The sequence below is a fragment of the Ixodes scapularis genome, unplaced genomic scaffold (genome assembly GCF_016920785.2).
Source record: "Ixodes scapularis isolate PalLabHiFi unplaced genomic scaffold, ASM1692078v2 PGA_scaffold0__279_contigs__length_252992795, whole genome shotgun sequence".
In the NCBI taxonomy this organism is placed as follows: Eukaryota; Metazoa; Arthropoda; class Arachnida; order Ixodida; family Ixodidae; genus Ixodes; species Ixodes scapularis.
Genome location: NW_024609835.1, coordinates 103,866,052 through 103,893,326, shown reverse-complemented (window position 1 = coordinate 103,893,326; position 27,275 = coordinate 103,866,052). Strand labels below are relative to the sequence as shown.

General features: G+C 49.3%; 1 protein-coding gene across 1 annotated transcript in view; it reads left to right on the top strand.

Annotated features, from left to right (window-relative positions):
• Positions 1 to 27,275, top strand: part of LOC115310419 (GTP-binding protein RHO4) — a 173,421-nt gene that overhangs the window by 19,274 nt on the left and 126,872 nt on the right. The window contains exons 2-3 of the mRNA XM_029968790.3: positions 8,444 to 8,490; positions 9,394 to 9,452. Of these exons, the coding sequence (XP_029824650.3) occupies positions 8,444 to 8,490; positions 9,394 to 9,452 (106 nt within the window). The remainder of the gene's footprint in view (positions 1 to 8,443; positions 8,491 to 9,393; positions 9,453 to 27,275) is intronic.

The following is a 27,275-nucleotide window of genomic DNA, read 5'->3' as shown; positions in this document are numbered from 1 at the left end:
TGGGACGGTAATTACTTATTAGTTGGCGATCACCAGTTTTGTGAACAGGTATTACGTTAGCTATTTTCCAGTCACGTGGAATTATGGAAAGCGTGAGCGATTGTGAGAAAATGTCACAGAGAAAAACAGAGGAAATATGTTTAGTGTTTATTAATTCCTTCGAATTAATTTGGTCATCTCCAGAGCTCGAGGAAACCTTTAGGTTTTCTATTGCTTTCAATACACCTGCGTGGTCAATTATGATAGGATTCATCTGGGGGTGAGTTAATGGGCATGAGTCGGGAACGTTTAGCAAGTCTTCTTTAGTAAAGATTGATGTGAAGAAATTGTTAAGGTAAAGAGCGCTATCTTCGTCTGAAAGTGGGATGCCGTTGTCGTTTATGAACTGCAATGGAAGAGACAGAGCTGGGTTGACCACTTTCCAGAACTTTTTGGGTTTATTTGTTAAAATGTTGGGGAGGTCGTGAGTATAAAACTTAATTTTAGCATCAGCAATGGCGGTTTTGTATGTTCTAGCACACGCATGATATGCATCCCACGAGGCTGCATTGTTGACAGATTTCGCTCGTTTATAAAGTCGCTTTTTCTTGTTAGCATGACTATGCACCGTTTTGTTATACCATGGGTGACAGTTATCTGATATGATGCGGGTCAATGGGATGAAGCGCTCAACCAAGTGGGATAGCTTATTTTTATAGAGCGTCCAATTTTCATTGACGGTTCTTTCCTCGAGATTAACAGAGAATGATTGGTAAAAGTCTTCGACGCATGCGTTGATAGACACATAGTCGGCCCTCGCGTAGTCGCGAATGTATTTGCAATAATGTGATTTTCGAGGAACAGCGAGAGAGAGTGTTATGTCGATGACAAGATGGTCGCTGATTCCTGTTAAGTAGGTAACGTTGCTAAAAAGAGAAGGATCCTGACTTAAGCACAAGTCGAGTATATTGCTGCAGCAGTCGGTAATTCTAGTAGGCTGTGTGATAATATTTGTTAGGTTATAATCTAGGCAAAGATCTATAAATTCTTGAGAGGAAGTGCAACTGGATGTGAAGGTAGACCAATTAATATTCGGGTAATTAAAATCCCGAAGAAGTACAACAGAAGCGTTAGGATATTGAGTAGCGAGTTCAGAAAGACACTTATTAAGCTCAAAGGTGAATTCCTTATTACTATCAGGTGGCCTATAACATACGCCCAGTACAACAGAGGGCGCCGTAGGGAGATAAACCCATACGACTTCTAGTGCGGTAGAAAGTGGAATGAGCCGAGACGTGATTTGATTATTAATAGCCAAAAGTACGCCTCCCCCCTTTCTAGTAATTCTGTCGCACCTGTACACACGAAAGTTTGGACAAGGAGGAAACAATTCAGCATCTGATATGTCGGGATTCAACCACGTCTCAGTAAGAACAATGAAGTCGGCGTTGCATGTTTGAATCAAGGAATTCACATCATCTCTCTTTGGGATTAGGCTTCTAATGTTAGTAAACAAAATAGAATGAATAGAAGATATCTTGTTGATAACGTGAGGTTTGGCAGTTTGATTGTGAGTGGGCACACGCGAAGAACGCCGGCATTGCTACGTACATTTTTCAACAACCGAGCCGATAGCGTCATCGAACACAAAACACTTGCCATCTATGAACAGTTTATCGTGACGCAGCCGAAAAGGCGTTCCCTTTGGTTTGGCAAAATCAAGAAGACGACGTCGTGCGAGCCTTACAGAAAGTGGAAAATCTTCACTAATTGCAACGCGTGAGCCCTTAAGCTTTTGCGCAGAACCAAGAATGCCCTCTTTTTCTTTGAACGATGAAAACTTGACAATGATGGGACGAATTTTCTGCTGATGGAATGCTCCTAACCGGTGAGCTCTTTCAATTCCGGAAGATAAAACTTCGATACCGAGTTTCTCGGAACACAGGCTTGTGATCAAGCCCTCAGATTGAGCCCAAGTTTCTTTGTCAGTGTCAGCGATTCCGAAAAATATTAGATTAGAACGGCGGGATCTGCCCTCCGCGTCGTCGCAGCGCGCTTTTAATTTAGACAACTCGTTTAAAGCCTCCGTAAGGTGAGGTGGAGTAGATGTATCGCAATCACCTGTTTCTTTCCGGGAATTCAGTTCACTTGAGAGCTGGTCTACGCGCTCCTCAAGGGCCGAAACGGTCGCTTCGTACTGCTTTTGCTGCTCTGTAAGCTGAGTGACTTCCTGCAGAAGCGTAGAATGACTCGCCTGAAGTTTTGTAACAGTGTCTTTAAGATTATTGAATTCTTCTATTTGGGCTAGAGACATGGGGCCTGGGTTCCTTTCCACATCGCCGGAAAGCAGCAGCAAGACTCTAAGAAACTCGATACAGGCTTTGCATGAAAATACAAAAATGACTGCGTCGCAAGAAAGGGTTAGTAGGCGCTTCATGTCGATGGGGCACGACAAAACCATGCCGGCGTTAACAGTCTTCATGACGCAGATGCTGTTGCTCCTGTTCACGGCATCACCAAGTACCTCGGACGGCGATGGGGCCTGCCCTTTGTCATGGTCGCAGGAGCACCCGTTCAACACCGACTCAGCAGCGCTGAGTCGGTGTTGAACCTCAAACTATATGTATATATAGTTTGAGGCAAAACAATCTCGCTTGTAGTATAGTTCAGCTGAATCCAGCGTATTCGCAGCTCAGTGAACGTAGCAGCTTAAAGGGATGGTGAACCGAAATTTGGATTTCAGAAAAAACAATGCAGGAAATGTAGGCGGGACGCTACAATCCCTACACCACTACTCGTAAGGCGATATCTCGAATGGATGGCCGTATTTTTGGAAAAAGAGGTCGGGATTGAACCAGGCCAACGAGGCGCGTGACCGTCATTATACCGAGTTTCCTCCTCTCTTCGCTTCGCTCCCTCAAGGCCGCGAGGCGGGGAAGACGCGAGGCCGTTCCCTCTCCTTCTCGGAGAAACATGACGACATCATCTCTGTCAAATGCGCCTCCTTTTTTATGAAAAATTTGGTCATCCGTTCGAGATATCGCTGTATGAGTGATGTTTTGGTGTTTGTAGCATCCCGTTGCACGCTTTTACCGCGTGTTTTCTGTAATCAAAATTTCGGTTCAGCATCCCTTTAAATAATTTCCTAAGGAGTTCGTTTAAATGACAAGCGCATTGTCTTTTTAAAAAAGGTTACACAGGAAACAACGGGAAGTGGGGTCGTTTTCTCTTTTAAATTTGGCAATGTATTAAATCATCACAGGACATTCTTAAGGTCCCGTGCCGCCGATCACAGCGGGGTTGTCGATCAGATAGCGCCGTCTTTTCAGAACGTTTGATTTATTATCATTGTCAGCGTCATATCGGATGTTCGATAACGAAGGCGTGAGGTGCACAGCAGCAACTGAGTAGAAGCTCGGCGGCGCTTCAAAGTTCGGGTCTGCTGTCTGTGTTCTTTGCTGTCTTGGTCTCCATTCTTTCGTGTGTTCAGGGTGCCTGTCAACCGCGGCGTCCCTGAGGTCTTTTCGTGGGTCATTTGGAAGCTGGCATTGCTGAAGGAGACCACCCAGCCGCCGGGGAAGTTTTTACGTTCCAAACCCCGAGGAGACCGTGCTTCATTTATGGCACACTTACAGAGACGGTCCGCAACACCATCGCTCGGCAGAGACCCTCTCGAAGACCCGGAAACAGGGCTTTCGAACATCGGCCGAAGTAACCAACGTCAACGAGTATTCGTCTTCCTCTTTCTCCAACATCAAACGAAGCTGCTGCTGTGGCGGCATGAACCTCCATGCCAATGACAGTGGCTGTTAGACCTCATCTTTATCGAAGCCAGCAGCCACCATCGATCATGCGAGGATCCGGCCGGTGACGCAACTCCGTCACGTCACCGCGGCTATAAAAGGGAGACCGGCGGACACGCGCGGCGGAGAGAGAATGGGGCTTATGATCAGACGCTACTATCATCTACTCCTGTCTAATTAAAGCAACGTCATCCTTTAACAGTTTCTGTCAAATTTGTTATCCCGGCGTGGGGCAATGAAGCAAAGATGACTGTACTTCCCGGTCAGCAATGTTCGCTTAGAACTCACCATAGCTAACTAGACGGATTTACACCAAGGTCAGCATTGATCCGAACACTTCGATTAATAGGAATTGGGTATCTTTCAGTCTTTAAAATAAAATGGCAAATTAAACCCAAAAATAAGGTTGGGTTACATTTCTAGGGTGGGTAATTTCCTGGGATTTTACGGCAGGAGCAACAACAACCAGCAAGAATGCAATAACTTACCACGCAGACGCGGCGATGACCACAGACAAAACCGGGATGGTGGTCATCGACACAACCACCGGAAACATCTTTGCACACAGTACACCGAGGGATCTTCCACCAAAAGAAGCTGAACTTCGAGCAGTACTCCAGGCGGTCACCACGGCAGGCAAGGAGAAGAATTGCCCTATACACACGGACTCGAAAGTTGCCATACGAAGAGCTACGGAGAACCGCAACAAACAATGCTCCAGGATTTTTGCTGTGGGCCTCCGTTTAAAGAAACGCCAAGAAACATCCAGGCTACACAATCATTAAATGAATTCCGGGATACCAAAACAAATTCAGAAATGAAACCGCGCACGCCGTAGCACAGGACACCCTCTCTCTTCATTTCCCAAACACTGGAAAAGACGATGCCAAAAACTGCGCGGCCACCCCAGAAAAACACAGCACGCAAGACTTGCAAGACCTCTAGAAACTCAAGAGGAAAATGCGACTTGCGGACATGATCCCGATTGACACACACCGTCGTCCAGAAGGAGATTACTCCAGATGGGGCTGGATATACGTCAGGAGACTGCGATCCGGGACAGCCATGGTTCTAACTAAAATAGCACCCTGCCTCGCACAAGGATAAGTGACAACAAAGAGAACAACCATATCAAAAACTCGGTCTGACTCCACCGGACGAGCCACCAGAGAGCCAAAAGGAGGGAAACTGCAGACAGTGCAAAGTCCCCCCATCTGCAAAACACCTCCTCTGGGAGTGCCAACTCACCTCACCCAAGCGCTAGGAGATCCTTAGCAAGATCTCGCCTGCCAGCAGACCGACGTACTAGGGCGACTGGGGGGAACCGCATGGCTCACCCCAACAGAGAAAAGCAATACTGGACATTGGCATACCTAGTTGTCCTTGAGTGAGGGGGCAAACCAACCCTCCCCCCCTTCCCCTAGGGCCGGGGGGCGGTGCCCTTGGTATCCCTTAAGCGCCGACGGCCAGTGTTTGCCCTGCCCAGTGGCGGCTGTTTCAGGGGAGGGGGGGGGGGGGGGGACAAACGCCTTGCCCCCCCCGCACACACACACAGACACTCTGAGAACTGGAAGGGCAAGCGCCCCCTTTGCCCCCGCCCCCCCCGGTTGGTACGCACATGCTACTGGACACTCTTCTACACTTCGTGAAGCAAGACAATCTTATACAACAGATCTAACCCATTATCATCTCCTTTTCTTCACGAAGAGGAGCCCCGGTCTTTTTGCAATCTCCTAGAGGTAATAAAGGAATTTAAAGTAAGAAGGTATAATGGATATAACCTGAGACTTGGTCAGAAGCAAACTTTTTCGACAGCGGTAGAAAACCCGAAACAGGAAAAGTCAACGTCTCAAACTCAGATAAAGATTTTATTTGATCACCCCCCTATATGCCCACATACACCACGCCACAAACCTGCAAAACATCCCGTTTTTCAAGGACACGCTAACAGCACATACCCACATAAAAAAAAACAAAAATACTACAAAGCAGAACCAACTTAAGGTTGCACAATAACTAGTCTGCTTTTGAATATCCTTGCATGCAATACGGCGCGCGTTGCATTATGAATTCTGGTTGGCAACTGAGAGAAATGACATGGTTTCGGTTTCAATTGCCTCGTTAACGAAATAATGCATCTCAGCACTGGATGAATATAAAGTCAGCGCTTGCTTGCATTGCACCCCTTCATCTTCTTGAGAGCCCTTCTTAAACATGGACCTACCGCAGCCGTAAGGATCTGCTTAGGCGTAGCTAGGAGTTGGAATACGGCTGGCCTCGTCCCTCAGCTTTCTGGCCGGCATGCTACAACTCCAGAGACCAGCATGACCCTCCGGGCTCACGGATATTTTAAGAAGCTTAGTACATTGATTATACCATGGAGGAAGATGACCGGCACAGTATACTTCTACCATGTGCCGTCGTAATCCTGCACTTCCCTGCGCACAAACTCTGGCACGTCGGAAGCCCCAAAAAGCAGCCCCTGCATTCTATCTGTATTGAGAGTCAACACCTACAGTATTATAAGATTAAAAAGATACTGAACCAAAATTTTGAGGTCACAAAACAAGGCTGGACGGATAGGCGGGACGCTAAAAAACCTCAAAAACATTACTCATGCAGCGATATCTTCAACGGATCGCCGTATTTTTTAGAAAAGAAGTGCGCGATTGAACACGGCCGACGAGGCCGACCAGACAAATCACGTCACCATTCTCATTCCCTCTCCTCCTCGCTACGACCAGTCGAGCTGGTGAACCGAAGCGAGGAGAAGAGAAGCGAGGCCGCTTCCCCTCATTCTCAAATTTTCCAGGAGGACAGTAACATCATAGCCCTCGCTTGACGTCGCCGCGTTTTTTCCAAATGTACGGCCATTTGTCTGAGATATCAATGTATGAGTGATGTTTTGAAGTTTGTAGCGTCCCGTTCAACGCATCTGCGGCCTAAGTTTGTGAAATTCAGATTTCGGTTCAGTACCCTTTAAAGAGAGTAACATATTCCAAAATGCAAGCACTGTATTTTGTCGTGACGGGATTTCCAGAAGCGAGGTTTGCAAATCGAAATCGAAAATTAGTGGCCAATGAGTTCCCAAGATAATTTGCACCGGATAAGGCCGCTAGAGTCGCTTCCCTTTTGCACGAGCTCTGTTAATTTCATTTCATGGTTCATTTAAATATGACATTAAGAGACAAAAACAAATTGGATAATGTGTGGGAGCCGCCCGCTCAATTTCTCTGATTAGGCCCTATGGGCGCAGCAAAAGCATTCCGAGCTGTCCAACTGCTAGCCGGAGCGCCCCGTTTCATGCCTCGGAGGAGCAGCCATCTTGCCTGCTTACTCTCGCATCGCATGCCTCCACCCCGTGCCCTCCCCCACTTTGCGGGGAGACGCGAAAAGTCCCCCTGGTGATTGGACCTCTTTGGGTACGAGGCTGAGGCCGCCAGCAGAGAGAGAGAGAAAGAGACAGGGGGGGGGGGGGGGGGCTTGCGCCCCCCTCTGGGGGTACTGCTCGCGGGGACATCAAACTGTTCGGATGCGTGGCCCGACCCCCCCTGTCGGCCCACCTGCGTGCCCACTCTCAGGAAGGCACGGCAAGCTGAGGTCTGTTCCTGCCTTGTCGCCCTTAGCGTGTTCTTATCTGTATATGTTGACACGTAAAATAAACACCCGATTATCCCTTGCCTTCGGCGTGTCCGTGTGTCCCGGCTAGTGGTTGCAGCCGAGAATCGAACCCGCCGCAGCGCTTAGCATGATACGCTACGGAGTGGTACGTTGACTGGTCGGCCTCCTTGCCGGAGGCCCTCACCCCTTTGAGACCTCCACAAATGTCATCGTTGGTTGGCAAGAATCATGAGTGGCGAAAACAGAACCGCTCCACAAAATCATTTTTTGCAGTGTTTTGCCTTTTCGATAACGTGATAAGGCGTCAGCAAGAAAAGTTAGTTAACGACGTCGTACTTAGCAGCATTATAGAGATCGAAGCCCCGTACGTGTAGCCGGCGCTAGGACTTGGTAGTGGAAGCAGGCATATTGATAAACTTCCTTTCCCCTCCGTTCCCCGTTTTGGCATGTTGCATACGCCGATGTAACGTCTGGCAATTAAAGTTTACGCTTAATAATATTTTCTAGAAATAAACTTGGTTTTGCAAGTATTTGTTCTGGTAATGCTGCACATTCCGAATTTTGTTAAAAAATATGGTTGAGAATAGTTATGCAAAAACTGGTATCTTGTATTCCTTTTCATTGTCTCTAAAATCTTTCGGAGAGTAGCTTCCAAATATTTACATTTGTCTTCCCAATGGGACTCAAAGTGTTTTTTTTTAGTTCTTGGGATAATAACCTAATGAAACAACTACGCACCTTCAGCGTCTTGGGAATTACTAAATTACGATCAAGCGTGGTCTATTTCCGTACCAAAATTGCTACAAAATATCCCGACAGGCAGATGATCGTAATTGTTGGCTTATTCGGACACCTAAGACGTGTACATTGACTTTGCGCCATAAGACAAACCCAGAATACTATTTAGTTCTTCTCCAACTCTGGTTCCAGTTACCCAAATTAATAGGCTCGCTTTTTTTTTCTTTTGTGTTTTGAGAGCAGAGGCGTTCATTATCCTTATCATGTCAGTATATCTAATTGAATGTGCCATGTTTTTTTAGGTTCGCAAAACGCTACTGCAGTGGACATGTTACTAGTGGATTCGAAGGTAAATATTATTTTATAGTTGGATAATGTCGCAAAACGTAATTGGTCTTATCGCCGCATGATATGTAAACGTATCATGTGCAGGATGCGACCGCAAAGACTAACAGATTTGGCACGGCTTGCCCAATTTTCGAATTCTAAACTTACTTACCTGAAATCGGGCACGGGAATGAAGTTTCACCCGAAGTTTGATCTAGTTTTAGGGCGGAAGTTTGAGGTAGTGAAATAATATAAAGCAAAATTGGAGACCACGTATTTCGTTTATCCTTTCCTGTCAGCACACTGGTCTACGAGCCGGCATCCGGGTGGCTTGCTGAACGCAAAAAAGCTAAAACACAAAAGCAGTGGCTGGCGATGTGGAAGATAATTGCGATAATCATTACGTTTGAAGCAATATATGAACAATAACCATCTCTGTGCATGCTCACAAACCAATGTGCAAACGACAAACATCCGGTATGTGGCACAGGAAATGCGAGGCAGTTGTTTTCGCTCAATTTCATATATTTTACTCTATCTGACCAAACTCTGAAAAAAGTATGCATAAAACTTCTTGCAAAACTTGAATTGTGTGCCCAATTTCAGGTATGTACTTTTTCGATTTCGAAGTTTGCAAGGCGGGTCAAATTTGTTAGTCCTTACAGCCGCACCCTGTATATCGGATGTATTTGCTGTGCCCATTATATCTCTTTACTTTACCCGAAACCGAAATTGAATAAAATCATTGCATAACGCCATAAGAAGCCAATCTATGAGTAGATGGTTCTAATTTGAATTAGCTGAGAGTAATCGCATTCTAGTATGCGCTCAATAAGGCTGAAGTGTTTTACTGATAGTTTATTACATATGCGCTAAATAAAACAGATTTGGATTTGTAAACCTCTTTATTACTTGATACTTCCAGGTCCCTACTACTCGAAAAATGTCAACATCAATGGCCACATCTGTCAGCTCGTGATACTGGTACGTTTCATTAATAAGCTTTGCCGCGGTTTATTTGTAATATTAAGGAACTCTAAATTTTGGAATACTGCCCGACTCAGCCCACAGAAGTAAATATTGGAACTCCTATTTGATGTAGCCGTTCTATCACGTTTATTCCACTGAAATAATTACGGGAGGATACTGTAATTCTACTCATTTCTTGTCAATCGCTCGTCTTGGGTCTTTTTATGTCAAGCTTTCGGGGAAATTGAAGATTAAATGCTACTAGAACGAGGACCAGGGTCAATAGCAGGCATATTCACAAAGCATGGTCTTTCCTTTGGAGTACACAGTGCAATTCACATATAACTATACCATATACATGATGTACCGCTTATCAAAATCAGTTTCTAGAGAACCGTGTATCTTTGCGCTGGTTGTATGTACAAATAAGCCCTATATAGCGCTGGAATATGTTATATATATCGGCTACAACGATCACAAATGCGCTAATATGAAACACAAAAAACAAATCATAAAAAAATAGTAAATATACAATAAAAGAACCGCCGAACTAACGACATCCATCCTGCCACTCGCGTGCACCACACCAAGGTGTCCGAGGTCCCGAAGCGGCTTCGGGATGTCGGAGGCCATGGCCACATGGACGCGTATCGAAATTCACTGCGAGTAGTCTATGTCCGCGGCCTGAAACCGACTGATATCATCGTCATTGGCGCCAGTTGTCACCTTTTAAAGATGGTGCCGACAAAATGCATGCCGTGAAAACGCAAGTATCGGCAGTTTCGGTGGAGGTGAACATAGTATACTGAAACAGTCGCTAATAGTTTTAGACGAGCCTAAAGCCTCGTCCAAATTTATTAGCTCTTCCAGTGCGCCACCTTTACCGCCCGTGGCAACACCGAGGGCCCCCGACTTTGATTGCGCTGGTGCCGTTGACGAAGGCGGCCAGAGCGACGGCGAAGTCGACGAGAGAATTTACGAAGATGTCAACACATCATCTGTGCCATCATCGATGATGTCTCCAATTTATGTCCAAGGTGTTTCCGTCGTGATTCAGCTACTTTTCGACTTTATACGTGAAATAAGACTACTGGCGGCATAGCGTAGATACTGGATACATAGCGCATCACAATTAATCAATCAATTAAAGTTTATTTGGACATAAATACGACGTACAAATGTCCGCGAGGTGATGCTAAAGGAGACAAACCTGTCTTCTGACGAGACCATCACCACGAGTTTGTACATCAGACAGCAACATCTGTTAATAAAAACATTTACCAATACAGTTTCATATTTACTTACCACAAGCACAGTGTAATCGGTGCCGTCAGCTGAATTAATGAACGTTAAGAAAGGAATCAAAACACATAAGATAGTTTCTTTAACGTTACAGAAAGAAAATGAGTGACCATTGTCGAGTTACTTTTGAATTATTCTGATTGATTTTAGCAGGCAGTAGACAAGAGAAGGAACTTCATACTTGTTGTTTTTCACTGGTAGATGGTTCTATTTCTTTGAGCACATTCAATTAAGGAAGGGTGCTGCCGTGTATTGTGTGCGTGCCGTGTATTGTGTGCGTGTTCGCTGTGCGTGGCGAACACGCACACAATACACGTCACGGACACAATACACGGCAATATCTCCCCCTTAAAAAAAAAAAAAAAAAAAACTTTTTTACAGGCCCAGCCGCGTTGGTGGCTGGCGCGTCCGCGTTGATCTCCTGAGAAGAGGAGGGCTGCCCTCCGTGCTCTGGCCACGTGTGCCATTAAGCGGTCTGGCTCGCGAGCTTGGAGTACCTGCCTCCGGCGTTGCAGGATCGTTCTGCGTGGTTGGAAAGTCGTCACTGGAAATCGGAGACGATGAACCGTTTCGCTGGCTGATGCCGCGGGGAGGGGGAACTTTTTCGATGTTTTTGCGCCCTTGAGGCTATCGTCTTGATTCGGAGATATTCCCTCCTCCTCCTTGGGTACATGTCGCAGCTGTTCAATGTGCCGTTTCGAGGTATTTCCGTCGTTCGTGCGAATCTCATATGTTCGATTTCCCAGAACTCGTACGACGGCTCCTTTCGACCATTTCTTGCCATCCCTGTAGTCTCTTGCCCAGACCTGGTCGTTCAGATGTAGGTGTCGTTCTTTTGGGTTGCGCGAGGCGTGCTGCTTCGCCTGTTTTGATCGCACGACATCCGTTATTGATGGTCTAAGAAGATCAAACCTTGTGCGAAATTCGTCTCCTGTCATCATTTTGGCAGGAGTTGAGCCAGTTGTCGTGTGCGGGGTTGTCCGGTGTACCACCAAGAAGTTATGGCATGCCTCTTCCATGGTCAGCCCCGACTTCAGGCTTGCGTTGACAGACTTCTTGAATGTTCCCACGAAGTTTTCTGCCGCACCGTTCACTGCGGGATGGTTCGGGGGCGAGAATGACTGCTGCGCTCCGTTTCTTGTCATGAAATCCCGGAATTCGCTTGATCGGAATTGCGGGCCATTGTCTGTCACAATCCTTTCTGGCAGCCCATATCTTGCAAAGAGCGTTAGAAACACTCTTATGGTGGCTGCCGTAGTCGTCGAGGCCATGGGCACTACCTCGGGCCATTTTGAATATGCATCAATGATCAGCAAGAAATTCTTTCCTTGAAAGGGTCCTGCGAAGTCTGCATGCAGGCGTTGCCATTTCTTTTTTGGGTATTCCCACGGTGTATGGGAACGTTGGGTGCCTCGTTGCTCACTTCCTGGCACGGCCGACAACTACGGACCATCGATTCGATGTCATGATCCAAAAGCGGCCACCACACGTAATGTCGTGCCAGTCCCTTCATCTTTGTCATTCCTGCATGACCTTGATGAAAGTCGTTCAAAACGTGTTTTCGGTACCTCGAGGGTACGATGACGCGTGTTCCCCACATTAAGCAGTCGAGCTCCACGGTTAGTTCTGTTCTGCGATGGAAGTAAGGCTTGAGGTCTTCGGAATTCACTTGTTCCGGCCATCCATCCATCGTGAGTCTTAAAACTTTAGACAACATAGTGTCCTTTCGTGTCTCTCTGCTGATCTGCTTATGTGTCAGTGGTAGTGCTTGAAACTTTTCTAGATGGAGACATTTGATTTCGTCCATTCTTGTAGTTTCTGATTTTGTAGTGCCCTTGTCAGTCATTGGGAGTCTCGACAGCGTGTCTGCGACTACGTTCTTATCAGTCGACACGTACTTTATGTCGAAGTCATACCCTGACAAGATGATTGCCCATCGCTGCATTCTTGCTGCGACCGTGCCTGGAATTCCCTTACTGGGATTGAAAATCGATACCAGGGGTTTGTGGTCCGTCCACAGCGTGAAGTGGCGTCCAAACAAATACTGGTGAAATTTCTTTACGCCCTCAACTAGACTCAACGCTTCTTTGTCAAACTGAGAGTAGTTTCGCTCACCTTTCGAAAGCGTTCTTGACATGAAGGCGATCGGCCTCCGTTGCTTGTTGGGTAGTACGTGTTGAAGTACTGCACCAATCCAATGGCTCGATGCGTCACAGTGTAGTTCCAGAGGAAGCGCAGGGTCATAGTGCACTAGCAGACTCTGCTTGGTGAGTTGCTTCTTCGCTTCATTGAAGGCTCTCTGGCGCGATCTCGACCACTCCCACCTTTTATCTTTTCGCAGCAGTTCATGTAGTGGATGTAAGATGTCGGCTGCGTTGCTGATGAACTTCCCGTAGTAATTCAGGAGTCCTAGAAATGCTCTAAGTTCTTTTTGGTCTTTGGGCGTCTTCGCTTGTAGGATCGCATCCACCTTCTTGGGATTTGGGTGGATTCCTTCTTTGTCTACAACATGTCCTAAGTACTCGATGGAGTCTTGCATGAAGCAGCATTTTTCTTTTCCCAAGCGAAGGCCACTTTCCTTGAGTTTTTGCAGTACGATGTCCAGGTTCCGCAGGTGATGTTGATCGTTCTTGCCAGTTACCACGATGTCATCCTGAAATGCACCTGTGTACGGCAACTTTCCAACTAGTTCTTCCATGACGCGTTGGAAGATAGCTGATGCTGGAGTCATTCCAAATGGCACTCTGTTCACCTGATAGAGCCCTTTGTGTGTGTTGATCACAGTGAGGCCTCTGGATTCTTCCGCTAAGGGGATCTGGAAGTAGGCTTGTTTACAATCCAGCTTGGTGAACTTCTCCCCATGAGCAATCTTCACAAGGAGGTCTACAGTCTTTGGTAGTGGGTACCTATCTGGCTTCAAGGCTGGGTTGAGTGTAACCTTGTAATCCCCGCATATGCGCACTTGTCCGTTTGCCTTCATCACTGGAACGATTAGAGTCGCCCACTGACTCCTCATCACAGGAGTGATTATGTGCTCTTTCCCAAGACGATCCAGCTCCTCTTTGATCTTTTGTCAGAGGGCGTTTGGAACTGACCTTGGTCTGAGAAACTTTGGTTGAGCATCATCATTCACGCAGAGTTTCACGGCGTAGTCCTTCAGTTCTCCCGAACCTTCAAAGATGGAACTGTGTTTCTGTAGCACACCTGTGACAGTTAAGGTTTCTGCATGCACGTTGCGCACTTCCTTCCAGTTCACTTGAAAATCCTGAAGCCATGCTCTTCCCAGTATGGGAGGTCCCTCATTCTTCAACACTTGGATTTCATGACGCTTGACTTGCCCGTTGTACCGCATCTCCACTTTAACCATTCCATCTGGAACGATGGGCTTGGCGGTGTACTGCTTAAGCGTTATTCCCGAAGGTTTCAACTGGATGTTTGGAAGAATTTCTTGAAACGTCTCCAGGTTGATCACAGTCACGGGTGGGCCTGTTTCAATCTCCATCTGAAGAGGTTTGTTGGAAATCTCCACAGTTACTGTGATGGGTTTCGGGTAGCTTGGGTCGATGAAATAAAACGGAGTTTCGTCTCCCGAGTTCTGAGTAGTGACATGGTTGGTGAAGTTTGGCTTGTCCTTTTTTCTTGAGTCTTGTGGATCTCGTTTCCTGTCGCGACAGACCAATTGGAAGTGTCCTGCTCTTCCGCATTTTTTACAAGTCTTGTTCCTTGCAAAGCAGTTTTCAGGGTCGTGATTGGTTTTGCCGCAGCGATGACGTGGGGTCCTGTTTGTGCGAGATTTTCCTTTTTCTTCGCTGGCCTTTTTCGGAAGTGACATCTTGTGTTTCCGCCCTTGCACCAAGCGATTGACATCTTGTTGGATTTCGGTCTCGCTCCTTATTTCTTTCGCATCCTTCATGGCTACCTCCATCGAAGTGGCAAGATCCACCGCTGCCTTAAATGTCAGCGTCGGTTCAGCCAGCAGCTTTTCGAGAATGTTTCCGTCCTTGATGCCGTCAATGAGCTCGTCTCGAAGGCGGTTGTTGAGGGAAACACCGAAGATATTGCCGTGTATTGTGTGCGTGCCGTGTATTGTGTGCGTGTTCGCCACGCACAGCGAACACGACCTTTGGACCAGGCAACGGCGCGCGGGCTGGTGCAACCGGAGACGCCGGCGAGGGAAAGCGAGCCCCGGTGAAGAGCGTGACGCCTGCGCGAAAGAACAGACTGGGCGCGGTCGCAGACCGAAGAAGACGTTGTCAACCGAATGTAATCTATCAGTTAAATAAATATATATCCTGCATTACCCCGATATTAACGGTACACCACAGGTGCAAATTGCATAAGGTTATAATTTTATTATCAATAGTATGGGTGCCATAGTTTGCTTGGGGCCTGGACTGCCCCAGGGACATGGTGCGTACGTTGAATACTATGTTCTTTGATAGGTATTTGTTAGCAAAATAAGTAAAGTGTTTAACTTTGTAATAGATTCAATTAGCTCAGCAGAAAATATAAAGGTCGTAAAATTGTAATATGTCGAGTTTCTTATATAGGCGATTGTTAGCAAAAGTTTTACGATTGTACGGCCTTTTTTCGAAGCTAAAGAAGTCGATCTAAAGTAGTCTGGTTGCACGCTATGCACTCCTTTGATCAAATGACGTTTTAACGAATGTCGACGTTTTGCCCGCTTGTACTTCAGTCGCCAGCTGCGTTTATGAGTGGGTCAAATGGGTTAACGTTTTCGTAAGGAGCCACCGCAGACTGCCGCCGTGAATAGTCATAAGCGCAGCACGGGGGAGGAGGGGGGGGGGGGTAGGGGAAGGGGGGGGGGTTATTACGCCTTCGTTATTCGCTAAAACGTCGATTCGCTTAAAGGTCATCCTATTATGAGATATGGACCCCTTATTGCGCGTACCTCAGATACGATGACAACATACAAGGTGTGAGTGAACTACGGGGAATTATATTTGTTTTGTTTCTTTTCGCACTCAGTGGTAGAAGATGATTTAATCGGCATATTAATCCAATGCGGAGAGCGAGTCGTCTGCTTCTTGCGCAGGAGTTGTGGCGACGTCAGAACGAGGCCGAGCTCTGGCTGGCTTTGATTGAAAAGATAGCGGGTAGACCTCAATGCTAGTCTCTAGATGCCTTGAGATATACCCACTATTTTTTTGGTCACCGATCTGACATCATGGCAACCCCTTTGCAAGAAGTAGACGAACTTCCGCTCCGCGTCGTAGTTAATAGTGTCACGGGTGGTGACCAAAAACAATAGATGAACAGGAAGAAATAAACGTTTAATGTGGCGAACTTGTGCCAAAAATAAAAGAGTACAAAAGATAATAATAAAGCGTCGCGGGCGTCGAAGTCGGCGAAACCGCAGGATCGAGCGCTGGGGCGAGACTGACTGCAGATCGCCACGCGGAGCCCCTTATGTACACGTGAGGGCTTCTGGAATAATCGGCGTAGAAGGTTCCGCGTGTAGAACATTCCGACCTCGAACAAGCAACACGGTTCTCGAATTTACCAGAACATTACTTTACAGAGTCAACAAAAAATGTGCCTCCGCAGCCAGGAATCGAACCCTGGCTTTCAGCGTGGAAAGCAAGCGCAAAAACCGTTAGGCCACGCGCGCGCTGCCTACTTGGCCAGCTGCGCGCGCGGCATTACTCCCCCCTTTTAAAAAAGTGCATCGTCCCGATGCAACCCAAAAACAAAACAAAGCAAATAAAAAGAACGGTAAACTAAAGAGTCATTTGGAACACATAAGGTCCACAGTCCTCTCTAGCGTAGTACGGCTTCAGTCGCACGACGTGGACGACTTCCGGTCGTGGAGGGCGGCGTGAGGAAATCCGTGTTCCGTCGGGCATCACCTCGTAGTTTAGATCCCCGAGTCGACGAAGCACTTTGTAGGGTCCAAAGTAGCGCTTCAGGAGTTTCTCGCTGAGACCACGGCGGCGGATCGGTGTCCACACCCACACCCTCTCTCCGGGCTGGAAGTGGACGTCCCGACGACGAAGGTTGTAGCGGCCAGTGTCGACACGTTGTTGAGCCTTAATCCGGAGTCTGACGAGCTGACGGACTTCTTCTGGCCTTTGGGCAAAAACCTGGGCGTCGTCGCTTGCGTCGACTGCCGGTTCGTGGGGTAACATAGCTTCCAGCATTGTCGTTACCTTGCGCCCATGCACCAGTTGAAAGTGTGTCACTCCGGTGGTCTCTTGTACGGCCGTGTTATAGGCAAATGTGACGTACGGCAACACCTCGTCCCATGTCTTGTGCTCCACGTCGACGTACATGGAGATCATGTCGGCGATGGTCTTGTTGAGTCTCTCCGTTAGCCCGTTGGTCTGCGGGTGGTACGCCGTGGTGCGACGATGGCTGGTGTGGCTGAGACGAAGGACTTCCTGCGTCAGCTGGGCCATGAATGATGATCCACGGTCTGAGATCAGTACTTCGGGAGCACCGTGCCGGAGGACGATGGACTCGATAAAAAACTTTGCGACTTCAGCAGCCGTTCCTGATGGAAGGGCTTTTGTCTCGGCGTACCGCGTGAGATAATCGGTTGCGACGATGATCCATCGGTTTCCTTGCGTGGACGGTGGGAAAGGTCCGAGTAAATCCATACCGATTTGCTGGAATGGAGTAGATGGCGGCGCAATAGGCTGAAGAAGTCCTGCCGGTCTCGTGGGTGGCTTCTTCCGTCGTTGACACTCGTGGCAAGATCGGGTGTAGTGGTGCACTGTCTTCGCAAGCTTGGGCCAGTAGTACTTTTCGCGTATCCTGGCAAGAGTCCTGCTGTAACCAAGGTGCCCCGCCGTCGGGTCATCGTGGCAGGCTTGCAAAATTTCTTCTTGAAGACTGGAAGGGACCAAAAACAGCCACGCCGTGCTGTTGTCGCTGAAGTTCTCCTTGTAAAGCACACCTTGTCGGATGGAGAAGGTTGGTAGTGTTCGTACAAAACCGCGCGGAACGGCGCTTCCTTGTCCCTCTAGGTGCTCGATGAGTGCTCGCAGCTCAGGGTCGTCTCCCTGGAGTGCTGCCATGTCGCTGACATCCAGAGCGCCGAGGAAACACTCATCGTCGTCCTCTTTGGTGCAGGAAGGACCGGCCTCGACTGGGGCCCTCGACAGGCAGTCGGCATCATTGTGCTTCCGGCCGGACTTGTACACCACGGTCATGTCGAACTCCTGCAGTCGTAGGCTCCACAGAGCGAGGCGTCCGGAGGGGTCCTTCAGATTCGCCAGCCAGCAGAGCGAGTGGTGGTCTGTGACCACGCGGAAAGGACTTCCATACAAATATGGGCGAAACTTTGTTATTGCCCAGACGACAGCGAGGCACTCCTTTTCAGTCGTTGAATAGTTCGTCTCCGCGTTAGACAGCGTCCGACTTGCGTATGCGATAACTCGCTCTGCACCGTCCTGCACTTGGACTAGTACAGCACCCAGTCCGATGTTACTGGCGTCGGTGTGGATCTCGGTTTCAGCAAACTGGTCGAAATGGCCAAGAATCGGGGGCGTCTGGAGTCTTCGTTTGAGCTCGTCGAATGACCTTTGGTGTTCTTCTGTCCACTCGAACTTTACGGCGTCCTTCGTGAGGTGTGTCAGCGGTGCGGATAGTTTGGCGAAGTCTCAACAAAGCGCCTGTAATAGGCACAGAGTCCGAGAAATCTTCTTACTACCTTTTTGTCAGACGGCGGCGCAAATGCAGCTACGGCGCGGGTCTTCTCGGGGTCAGGTAGAACACCTTTGTTGTTCACGACGTGGCCGAGGAACTTTAGTTCCCCATAGGCGAACCGACACTTTGTTGGCTTGAGTGACAGGCCGGCGGTCTTGATGGCTTGAAGCACGGCTCGAAGTCGTCTGAGGTGTTCGTCGAAATCTCGTGAGAATACCACGACGTCGTCCAGGTAGACGAGGCAGCTCTGCCATTTCAGACCTGCCAGCACGGTGTCCATGACGCGCTGGAAGGTGGCTGGTGCTGTACAAAGTCCGAACGGCATCACTTTGAATTCGTACAGTCTGTCGGGAGTGACGAAGGCAGTTTTCTCCCGGTCACGCTCGTCGACTTCAATCTGCCAGTAACCACTCTTCAGGTCCATCGACGAAAAATATCGGGAGTGGCGCAGTCGGTCTAACGTATCGTCGATGCGGGGGAGCGGATAGACATCCTTCTTCGTCACAGCGTTCAGTCGACGATAGTCCACGCAGAACCGCAGGGTCCCATTTTTCTTCTTTACAAGGACGACTGGGGACGCCCATGGACTTCTTGAGGGTTGAATGATGTCGTCATCGAGCATCTCCTGGACTTGATCTTGTATCACTTTCCTTTCCTTTAAGCAGACTCGATACGGCGACTGGTGGACAGGGAGTGCGTCGTCGTCAGTAATAATGCGATGTTTCGCCATTGGTGTTTGGCGAACTTTCGATGTCGTGGCAAAACAGTCACTGTATTCGGCGAGGAGGTCAACCAGTTGCCGGCGCTTCGGAGCTGGGAGCTCTGGGTCGATGTCGAGCGGCGGCGGCGTCGTGCTCTTCTGCTGTGGCGACGAGGTTTCCTCGGAGATTGTGGTGACCACGGCTGGCGCCTGAAGCTCCTTGATGTGGCCCACGGTGGTACCCTTCGTTAGGTGCTGCGGCTCCTCTCGGAAGTTCGTCACAAGAACAGTTGTACGTCTTTCTTGAAGATCCGTCACGCCTCTTGCGACACCAATTCCTTTTTCGAGGAGCAGTTGGACGCTGCCTTCCAGAAGAGCTTCACCGTGCATGGCTGCGTCGGTTATAACGGTGACGAAAACACTCGACCGCGGCGGTAGGTTCACATGGTCGGCGGTAACTGGGATCGCGGTTGACGTCGTGTTCATCTCCACCGGCGGCACGATGGGCTTTCGAAGAGTCAACTGGTTTGCTTCGAGGTCGATGACGGCGCCATACTCGCAGAGAAAGTCCATTCCGAGGACAATGTCCCTCGAACAGTCTTGCAGAACGACGAACTTTACAGGGCACGTCTCACCGTGGATCTCGACGCGAGCGGTGCATCTCCCGACCGGTGTGATGAGGTGCCCTCCGGCGGTTCGTATTTGAGGTCCATCCCACGGCGTCGTGACTTTTCGAAGGCGGCGGGAGAGCCTCCCACTCAAGACTGAGTAGTCTGCTCCGGTGTCCACGAGTGCCGATGCGTCGTGGCCGTCGATGATGACGTTTAGGTTGTTGGACACCGTTTCAGGAGCGTCGTTTCGGTTTCCGGTAGCGTTCGAGTGGGGGCCCTCCGGCGTTCGTGGAGTATCTTGGCGTCGGTCGTCTTCGGCAACTCCTCCTCCAGGGGTTGCCGCGCCTAGTTTCCCCGGCGAGGAGCGAGGGGTGACAGGCTCTCACGTCGGGGTCGGTGCATCGACGAAGCTGGACGTCGCGGTGACGGCGACCGGAACTCTCGGCGGGACGCAGGCTCGGGGGACTGGGGTCGTCGCAGGTACTCGTCGGTCTCCCGAGGGCGTTCACCATACCGGGGGCGCGGGTCGCTTGGGTGGAATCCACGCAGCCCGAGTTGTCGGTATGGGCATCGGCGGTACACATGGTCAGCTTCCCCGCAGTGGTAACACAGCGGGCGTCGGTCGGCCGTCCTCCAGACGTCTGTCTTCCTCGGCGCAGGTCGGTCTGGGTGAACGTGCGCTTGATCTTCCTGTCATCGGGGATAGTGCGGCGTTGGGGCATCTCTTCGGGGTGGCGCCGCGGCTTGGCGGGGAGCTTGCGGCGGTCGTCGGGCTATGGCAGCGTAGCTCAACGTCGGTTCCTCCGGTGCCACCGTGGTGACGGGAACCTCTGGTTGGAGCGCCCGTTGTACTTCCTCGCGCACAGCCTCGGCAATGGAGAGCGTCGCTGGTCGACTTACGGCTGACAGCAACTGGCGGAGTTCCTCCCGGACGACCTCCCGGATAATTTCGCGGATGTCCGTACCAGGAGCGTTCTCGCCGCCAAGCAGCGCGGTTGCAGCGACACTTGGATGTCGCTGGTAGTGGGAAGCGCGCGCTTGGAGGGCGCGCTCGATGTTTGTCGCCTCGGTGACGAAGGCTTCGACGGTGCCCGGTGGGTTGCGCACGAGGCCTCCAAAGATATCGTCTCTCACCCCGCGCATGAGGACCCGCAGCTTCTTGTCGTCTGTGGTTCCTGGGTCGGCACGTGCGCTCAGGCGGAGGACATCTTCTACGAAGCTTGTGACGCTTTCGTCGGGGCCCTGCGTTCGAATTCGGAGGAGATCTTCTGCCTTCTCCCGTCGGTGTAGGGTGGCGAACGTCCGCTGCAACTCGGCCACACAGATGTCCCACGACGTAAGCGAAGCCTCGTGATTCTCGAACCAATACCTCACAGTACCCTCCAGCGAAAAGTACAGGTTCTGGAGGCACTGCTCCGCAGTCCATCCGTTGTGCCGCGCCACACGCTCGTAGTGCTTGATCCAGTCTTCGACATCCTCATGGATCTCACCGTGGAAGGGAGTCGGCGTGCGGGGGGCGGCGGGCAGGTAGACGACGGCAGGAGCGGCGGGGGCCGGCGACTGGTTGGCCATCGTCGGCTTCGTTGGCTGCTTGGTCCTGGGCGGCAGAAGTCCGAATTCCGGGTGTAGGCCTTGGGTGCGACGACTGAACCGGATCTCGGTAGTGCCTTCGTTGGTTCTTCGTGGGCTTGGCGTCGGACTTGCACTGCGGTCCCTCGGAGATGAACGCTGCACGGGCATGCGTTACCCCGCACCTCCACCAATATGTCACGGGTGGTGACCAAAAACAATAGATGAACAGGAAGAAATAAACGTTTAACGCGGCGAACTTGTGCCAAAAATAAAAGAGTACAAAAGATAATAATAAAGCGTCGCGGGCGTCGAAGTCGGCGAAACCGCAGGATCGAGCGCTGGGGCGAGACTGACTGCAGATCGCCACGCGGAGCCCCTTACGTACACGTGAGGGCTTCTGGAATAATCGGCGTAGAAGGTTCGGCGTGTAGAACATTCCGACCTCGAACAAGCAACACGGTTCTCGAATTTACCAGAAGATTACTTTACAGAGTCAACAAAAAATGTGCCTCCGCAGCCAGGAATCGAACCCTGGCTTTCAGCGTGGAAAGCAAGCGCGATAACCGTTAGGCCACGCGCGCGCTGCCTACTTGGCCAGCTGCGCGCGCGGCAATATTTACGTACCCACTGTCGGGTTCGAATGCAATGCGAAAAGCGGAGCGCGTGGCCGTCGATACATCCTGCGCCTCCTGGAGGCCTCTGGAAACTGATAAAACAGCGGGTTCGAGAGTAGAGCTTCGACACTGCGCCGGTAGTTTGCTGGAAGTTCCGTCACAGTCACGTTTGTTGGCTCCGAATGAGCCACGAGAGCAAGCTCGCCACTCGCAGTTGGAGCAGGCATAAAGCAGGCTGCTTGCGCGCGCGTCCGCGGAGCATGACTAGAGTATCATGTTTCATCTTAATTTGTGCAATTTTTTTTTTAATAAGCGTTGTATCTTTTTTTTGTTGTTGAACAGTATAGAGGAAATTGCGCGACATTAAAGACAAAGCAAAAGAACAAGAGGGGTCTTAATACTAATGATGACGCCTAAGTGAAGTGAATAACTCGACAGACGTTTATATATTAGCTCCCAGCTCTCGCGGCGTGTCATCACTAGTTTTTGTGCCGCGTGTGTGGAGCTTGGATTCCCAAAATGGGCAGGTCCACCAGCTTCCGCATTCACAAAGCAGTTTAACGAAATGCAGTAACTTCATCATTGTCGAGCCATGTTTTGCAGGCAACCAGGATCTTGGTCAACGTGCTATTTAATCGTCCCCTTGTGTCAAAAGTGTGAAATATAAGTTAAATCATTCATTTGTGCACGGAAGACCGGTCCACCTGATCGACGTCACTTTGAACCAGCGCCACGCATGAGCAACTAGAACCAAGGAAAGCACCGGGTGAGCGCTGAGAGCTGATTTATAAAGGTTTGCCGAATGCTTGACGTCGCCTTAGACGTCAGCAGCCGTCCTGGATCCCCTCTTGTTACTCGGTCTCGAATGACGCAAGGTTTCTACTCTACTGTTAACCAGAAAATCACAACGCGTATTAAACAAAAAAAAAACTGAGCAAATTAGGAAGAAGCATTTTGTTGCAGTCATGCTCCACGGATGCGCGCGCAAGCAGCCTGTATCTGCTGCAAGCGGCGAGCTTGCTCGCGTGGCTCATGCCGAGTCAACGAAAGTGCCTGTGACGGAACTTACAGAGCAGCACCGCCGCAGCGTCCAAGCTTGGGTTGTGCTGGGCGAGGATGTAACACATCAGCGTAGGACGCACACCCTTGCAGCACCCTACTTTCCATCCCGCAGTCTTGTCAGTTTCCAGATGCCTCCAGGTGTCGCAGGATGTGTCGACGGGTATGCGGTACGCTGTTCGCATTTCATTTGAACCCAATAGTACGTTGTTAATGTGATCAGTTAAACTTAAATCTGCTTTAAAGCAAACCCCTAAAAGTGTACAGGCGTCTGGTTTTGTAATTTCGCAGCTGCTGATGCTCAATGTAACGTCATAACAGAGTTGTACGTAGTTCAACTACTATACTCAACTTACTGTAGTTTAACTACCTTTCTGAGTAGTTTAGTAACTTCCAATTACATTTTTATTTCGGTAATTAGTAGCTTACTTTAATTACTTTTTCTGAGTAACTTCAACTCAAGTTACAAATTACTTTCGAATTTTAGTGGTTGCTTTGCCTATAAACAAACATTCCTGCACAAAAGAGATAAGATGTTGGAAGACCAGCTGATATTCGCAAAGAGGTAGTAGCATGTGGCGTAGTAAAGGGGGGGGGGGGGGGGAGAAGAAAATGTTGTGGGGAGTCCGAAACTTCCCCAAAGTTTCACGAAGCCACCCCCCCCCCCCCCCCCCCCCCCCGGACTGCAACAACACTGCTACGAGGCGCGGAGAGCGAACAGACACGACGTAAGAGGGGTCGAGTAACTACGGGATTAGCGCCGAAGACTGACATTTCTTTGTGTCCTGAAGCTTAAGGAGACTTGACCCATTTGAAGAAAGGTCTAGTCTGCGCTTCTCCTCAGCGCAGAAACTCTCGCCCACTACAGGAGGTGCACACACCACATCCTCACTCAAAGGAAGCAACAAAATGCAACACCTGCTCTGAAGCTCATCTGGTGCTCCCGTAGTTTGTGCTGTACTCGAAGAATCGCATGCTAAAGAGCAACGCAAAGGGGACCTTTTTGCGTTGCCTTTCCTCCCAAAACTAAGAATATTCAGATCTTCGAAGATTCGAAGATCGTTCGAGAAAACTTAATAATTTCCCCAACGTTTTTATATAAAAAAATAATAAACGAGCAGGTGTTGGGAAGTACTCTAAGTTCATGGTACCTAAAGCACTACTGTTTAGAAAACTTGTACTTTACTTGAAGTACATTCTCTGAGCATGTACTTGTACCTTCCGAGGAAAGTAAAACTTCCGACTTCAGTGTACATTCCCCGAATTCGAAAAAAAAAAACAAAACAAATTCCGTATCGTCGTCTGAAAACGCGATCTTTCAAGATGTCATCTGCTCATTTCTCTGAATTAAGTAATGACAGCTATAAAACCGACACAAATAAGTGCCTTATACGTTGATTGTGCCGAATAGCTCGTCAGCGAGAGTACAACTACTCTGTGGTGACTTGACCACAGAGAGAGACTTGACTTGACCATTTCCGTAAAAACTGATGCACCTCCGATTACCTCTGGAGCAATGCACACCAGTTAAAAGACACTGTATAGGGAACGAAAGATCATCATGAGAGATTGTGTTAAAAGTACTTGTACTTTATCTTCAAATATATTGCATTTACAGTACTTTACTTCAGGTACATTGCACCCGGTGTACTTCCTACTTTACTGGAGGCACATAACGTCTCATTTACTTTGTACTTTCCTTCAAGTACGTTTAAGATGTACTTTACGCAACACTGTACACAAGCATGCACTGTCTTAAAATTCAAGCTCAGGCAGTGCTAAACCTCAAAGTAGAAATGATACATTTGCAGTACATAATTGACCAAACAAACAAGGAAGTAGAAAACAATTAGGCACGCAGAAGTAGAACCAGATATTAAGCACTTCTGTGAAAAACAAGCCGATTTATATTTGGCTAGCACAATTCCGCTAACGGATTAAAACCTATGTACTTTCTTTGTACCATAACAACACATGAAAGTAACTTCAAAAGTAACTTTAAACTAATTTACTACTTTTTTACGGTAGTTAGTAGATTACTCAATTACTTTCCATTTCAGTAATTTCTACTCTACACAAATTACTTTTGAGGATAATACTCAGTAACTTAACTTAATTACTTTTGGAGTAACTTGTACATGTCTGCGTCATAATACAAGCCCTACTTTTAATTAAAATTCTAAACTTTGTTTCTTTAGATTTATTTCAGTTTCTTGATGTTATGCCAAATTTGTAGCTGACTGAGCCATACACTGGAGCACCGTGTTCAAGAGAAATAAGATCTTTACCTGAAAAAAAAAAACGCGTTCGTATTATCGCGTAGAGAATTATATAAGGAGTTAAGGGGATGTTAACAATGTCATTTGTGTACGGGATGACGATAACAGACCCAAATGTACACCTATGAAACACCATATTTGATTACAGGTATCTCGCATTGAATTTCATGTTGTTACGTGTACTACCTTCTTCCTATAAGATACCTTTCTACAATATTACATGATACTCCACGAATACCGTACACCAAAGGTCGGCATTTTAGGTCGCCCTCACTCACCCTCACCCTCACAGCCACACTCACCTAAACCCCTCACTCATCGTCACCCTCACAGCTACACTCACCTTCAGCCCCTCACTCACCCTCACCCTCACAGTCACTCACCTTCAGCCCTTCACTCACCCTCACTGAACCTCAGGGCCCTCACGCACTCACCGCCCTCACGGCCCTCACGCCCCTCACTCACTCATGGCCCTCACGCCACTCACCGCCCTCACGCCACTCACCGCCCTCACGGCCCTCACGGCCCTTACTGCCCTCACCGCCCTCACGGCCCTCACCGCCCTCACCGCCCTCACCGCCCTCACCGCCCTCACCGCCCTCACGGCCCTCACGCACTCATAGCCCTCACGCCACTCACCGCCCTCACCGCCCTCACGGCCCTCACCGCCCTCACGGCCCTCACCGCCTTCACGGCCCTCACGCCACTCACCGCCCTCACGCCACTCACCGCCCTCACGCCACTCACCGCCCTCACGCCACTCACCGTTCTCACGCCCCTCACTGCCCTTGCGGCCCTCACATTTTTCTTGCACTATTTAGACACAATTACGCATTATAAACGTGTTTTTATGCATTTAAATCTTGTTAAGAATACTAATGCACCTTTCTGAAACAGTTTATTTCCAAAAAAACGATCGATTTCAAACCGGAACCAAGTCTTTCGGTGTCATCATCACCGGCACGAGGTATCATGTGAAAATGTTGCGTCCCTGATTGGATGCAGCCGCTTCAAACGTATTCGAATTGCTCCGAGTTGCTTGCTTATTTCGAGCCGGACCCGATCTCAGCAATTGTGTCGATCTAGGGAAAGCTAGAGAACAACCCGCCATTAACACCAAAATTGCTGAGAACGATGCTCGATCTGAAGGGGCCTCACGCGCTCACCGCCCTTACGGCCCTCACACCACCTCATGCACTCACCGCCCTCACGGTCCTCACGAATCTCATGCCACTCACTGTCCTCACGCACTCATGGCCCTCACACCCCTCACGCACTCACCGCCCTCACACCACTCACGCACTCATGGCCCTCACGCCACTCACCGCCCTCACGCACTCATGGCCCTCATACCCCTTACCGCCCTCATGGCCCTCATCGCCCCCACCTCCCTCACGGCCCTCACGGCCCCTCACGGCCCCTCACGGCCCTCACCGCCCCCACGGCCCTCACGGCCCTCGCGCACTCATAGCCGTCACGGCCCTCACGGCCCTCACGGCCCTCACGGCCCTCACTCACCCTCACACTCATGAATTTTCCTGGTTCAGAAACTCACTCACCCTCACCTCACCTGTGAAGATGAGGGTGAGTGAGGGTGAGTGGGGGCCCTCATGAGTGAGGTTTGCCGAGGTATGCAGCCAATACAAAAAGAAACCGAGGAAAAGGAGATATGAGCGCGCAGGAACGTCTGAGGGAATAGACAATTGACCACAAGGGACTTCTCTCTCTGCCCGCTGTACCTTCCAAAGGGAGCGAGCGAGAGCGTCATCTGCTCCTAGTGCAGGAACGGCGTGCGAAGTTCGAACGCCGAACGATGGTGTTCGGACGCTGACGTTTGAATTTTGAATGCGAGCGTTCGATGAGAATGGTCCGACTTTTTTACTTACCACCATGACGTTGAGCGCGTAGTAGTGTTTACGACACCAGTATAGAGCCTTAGTCACTGTGCGGTCGTGCTGTGACGGGGCCTTGATGGCAACGAAGGTGCCGTCCACACATCCGACGACGCCGGGCAGGCATCCGCGTCGAAC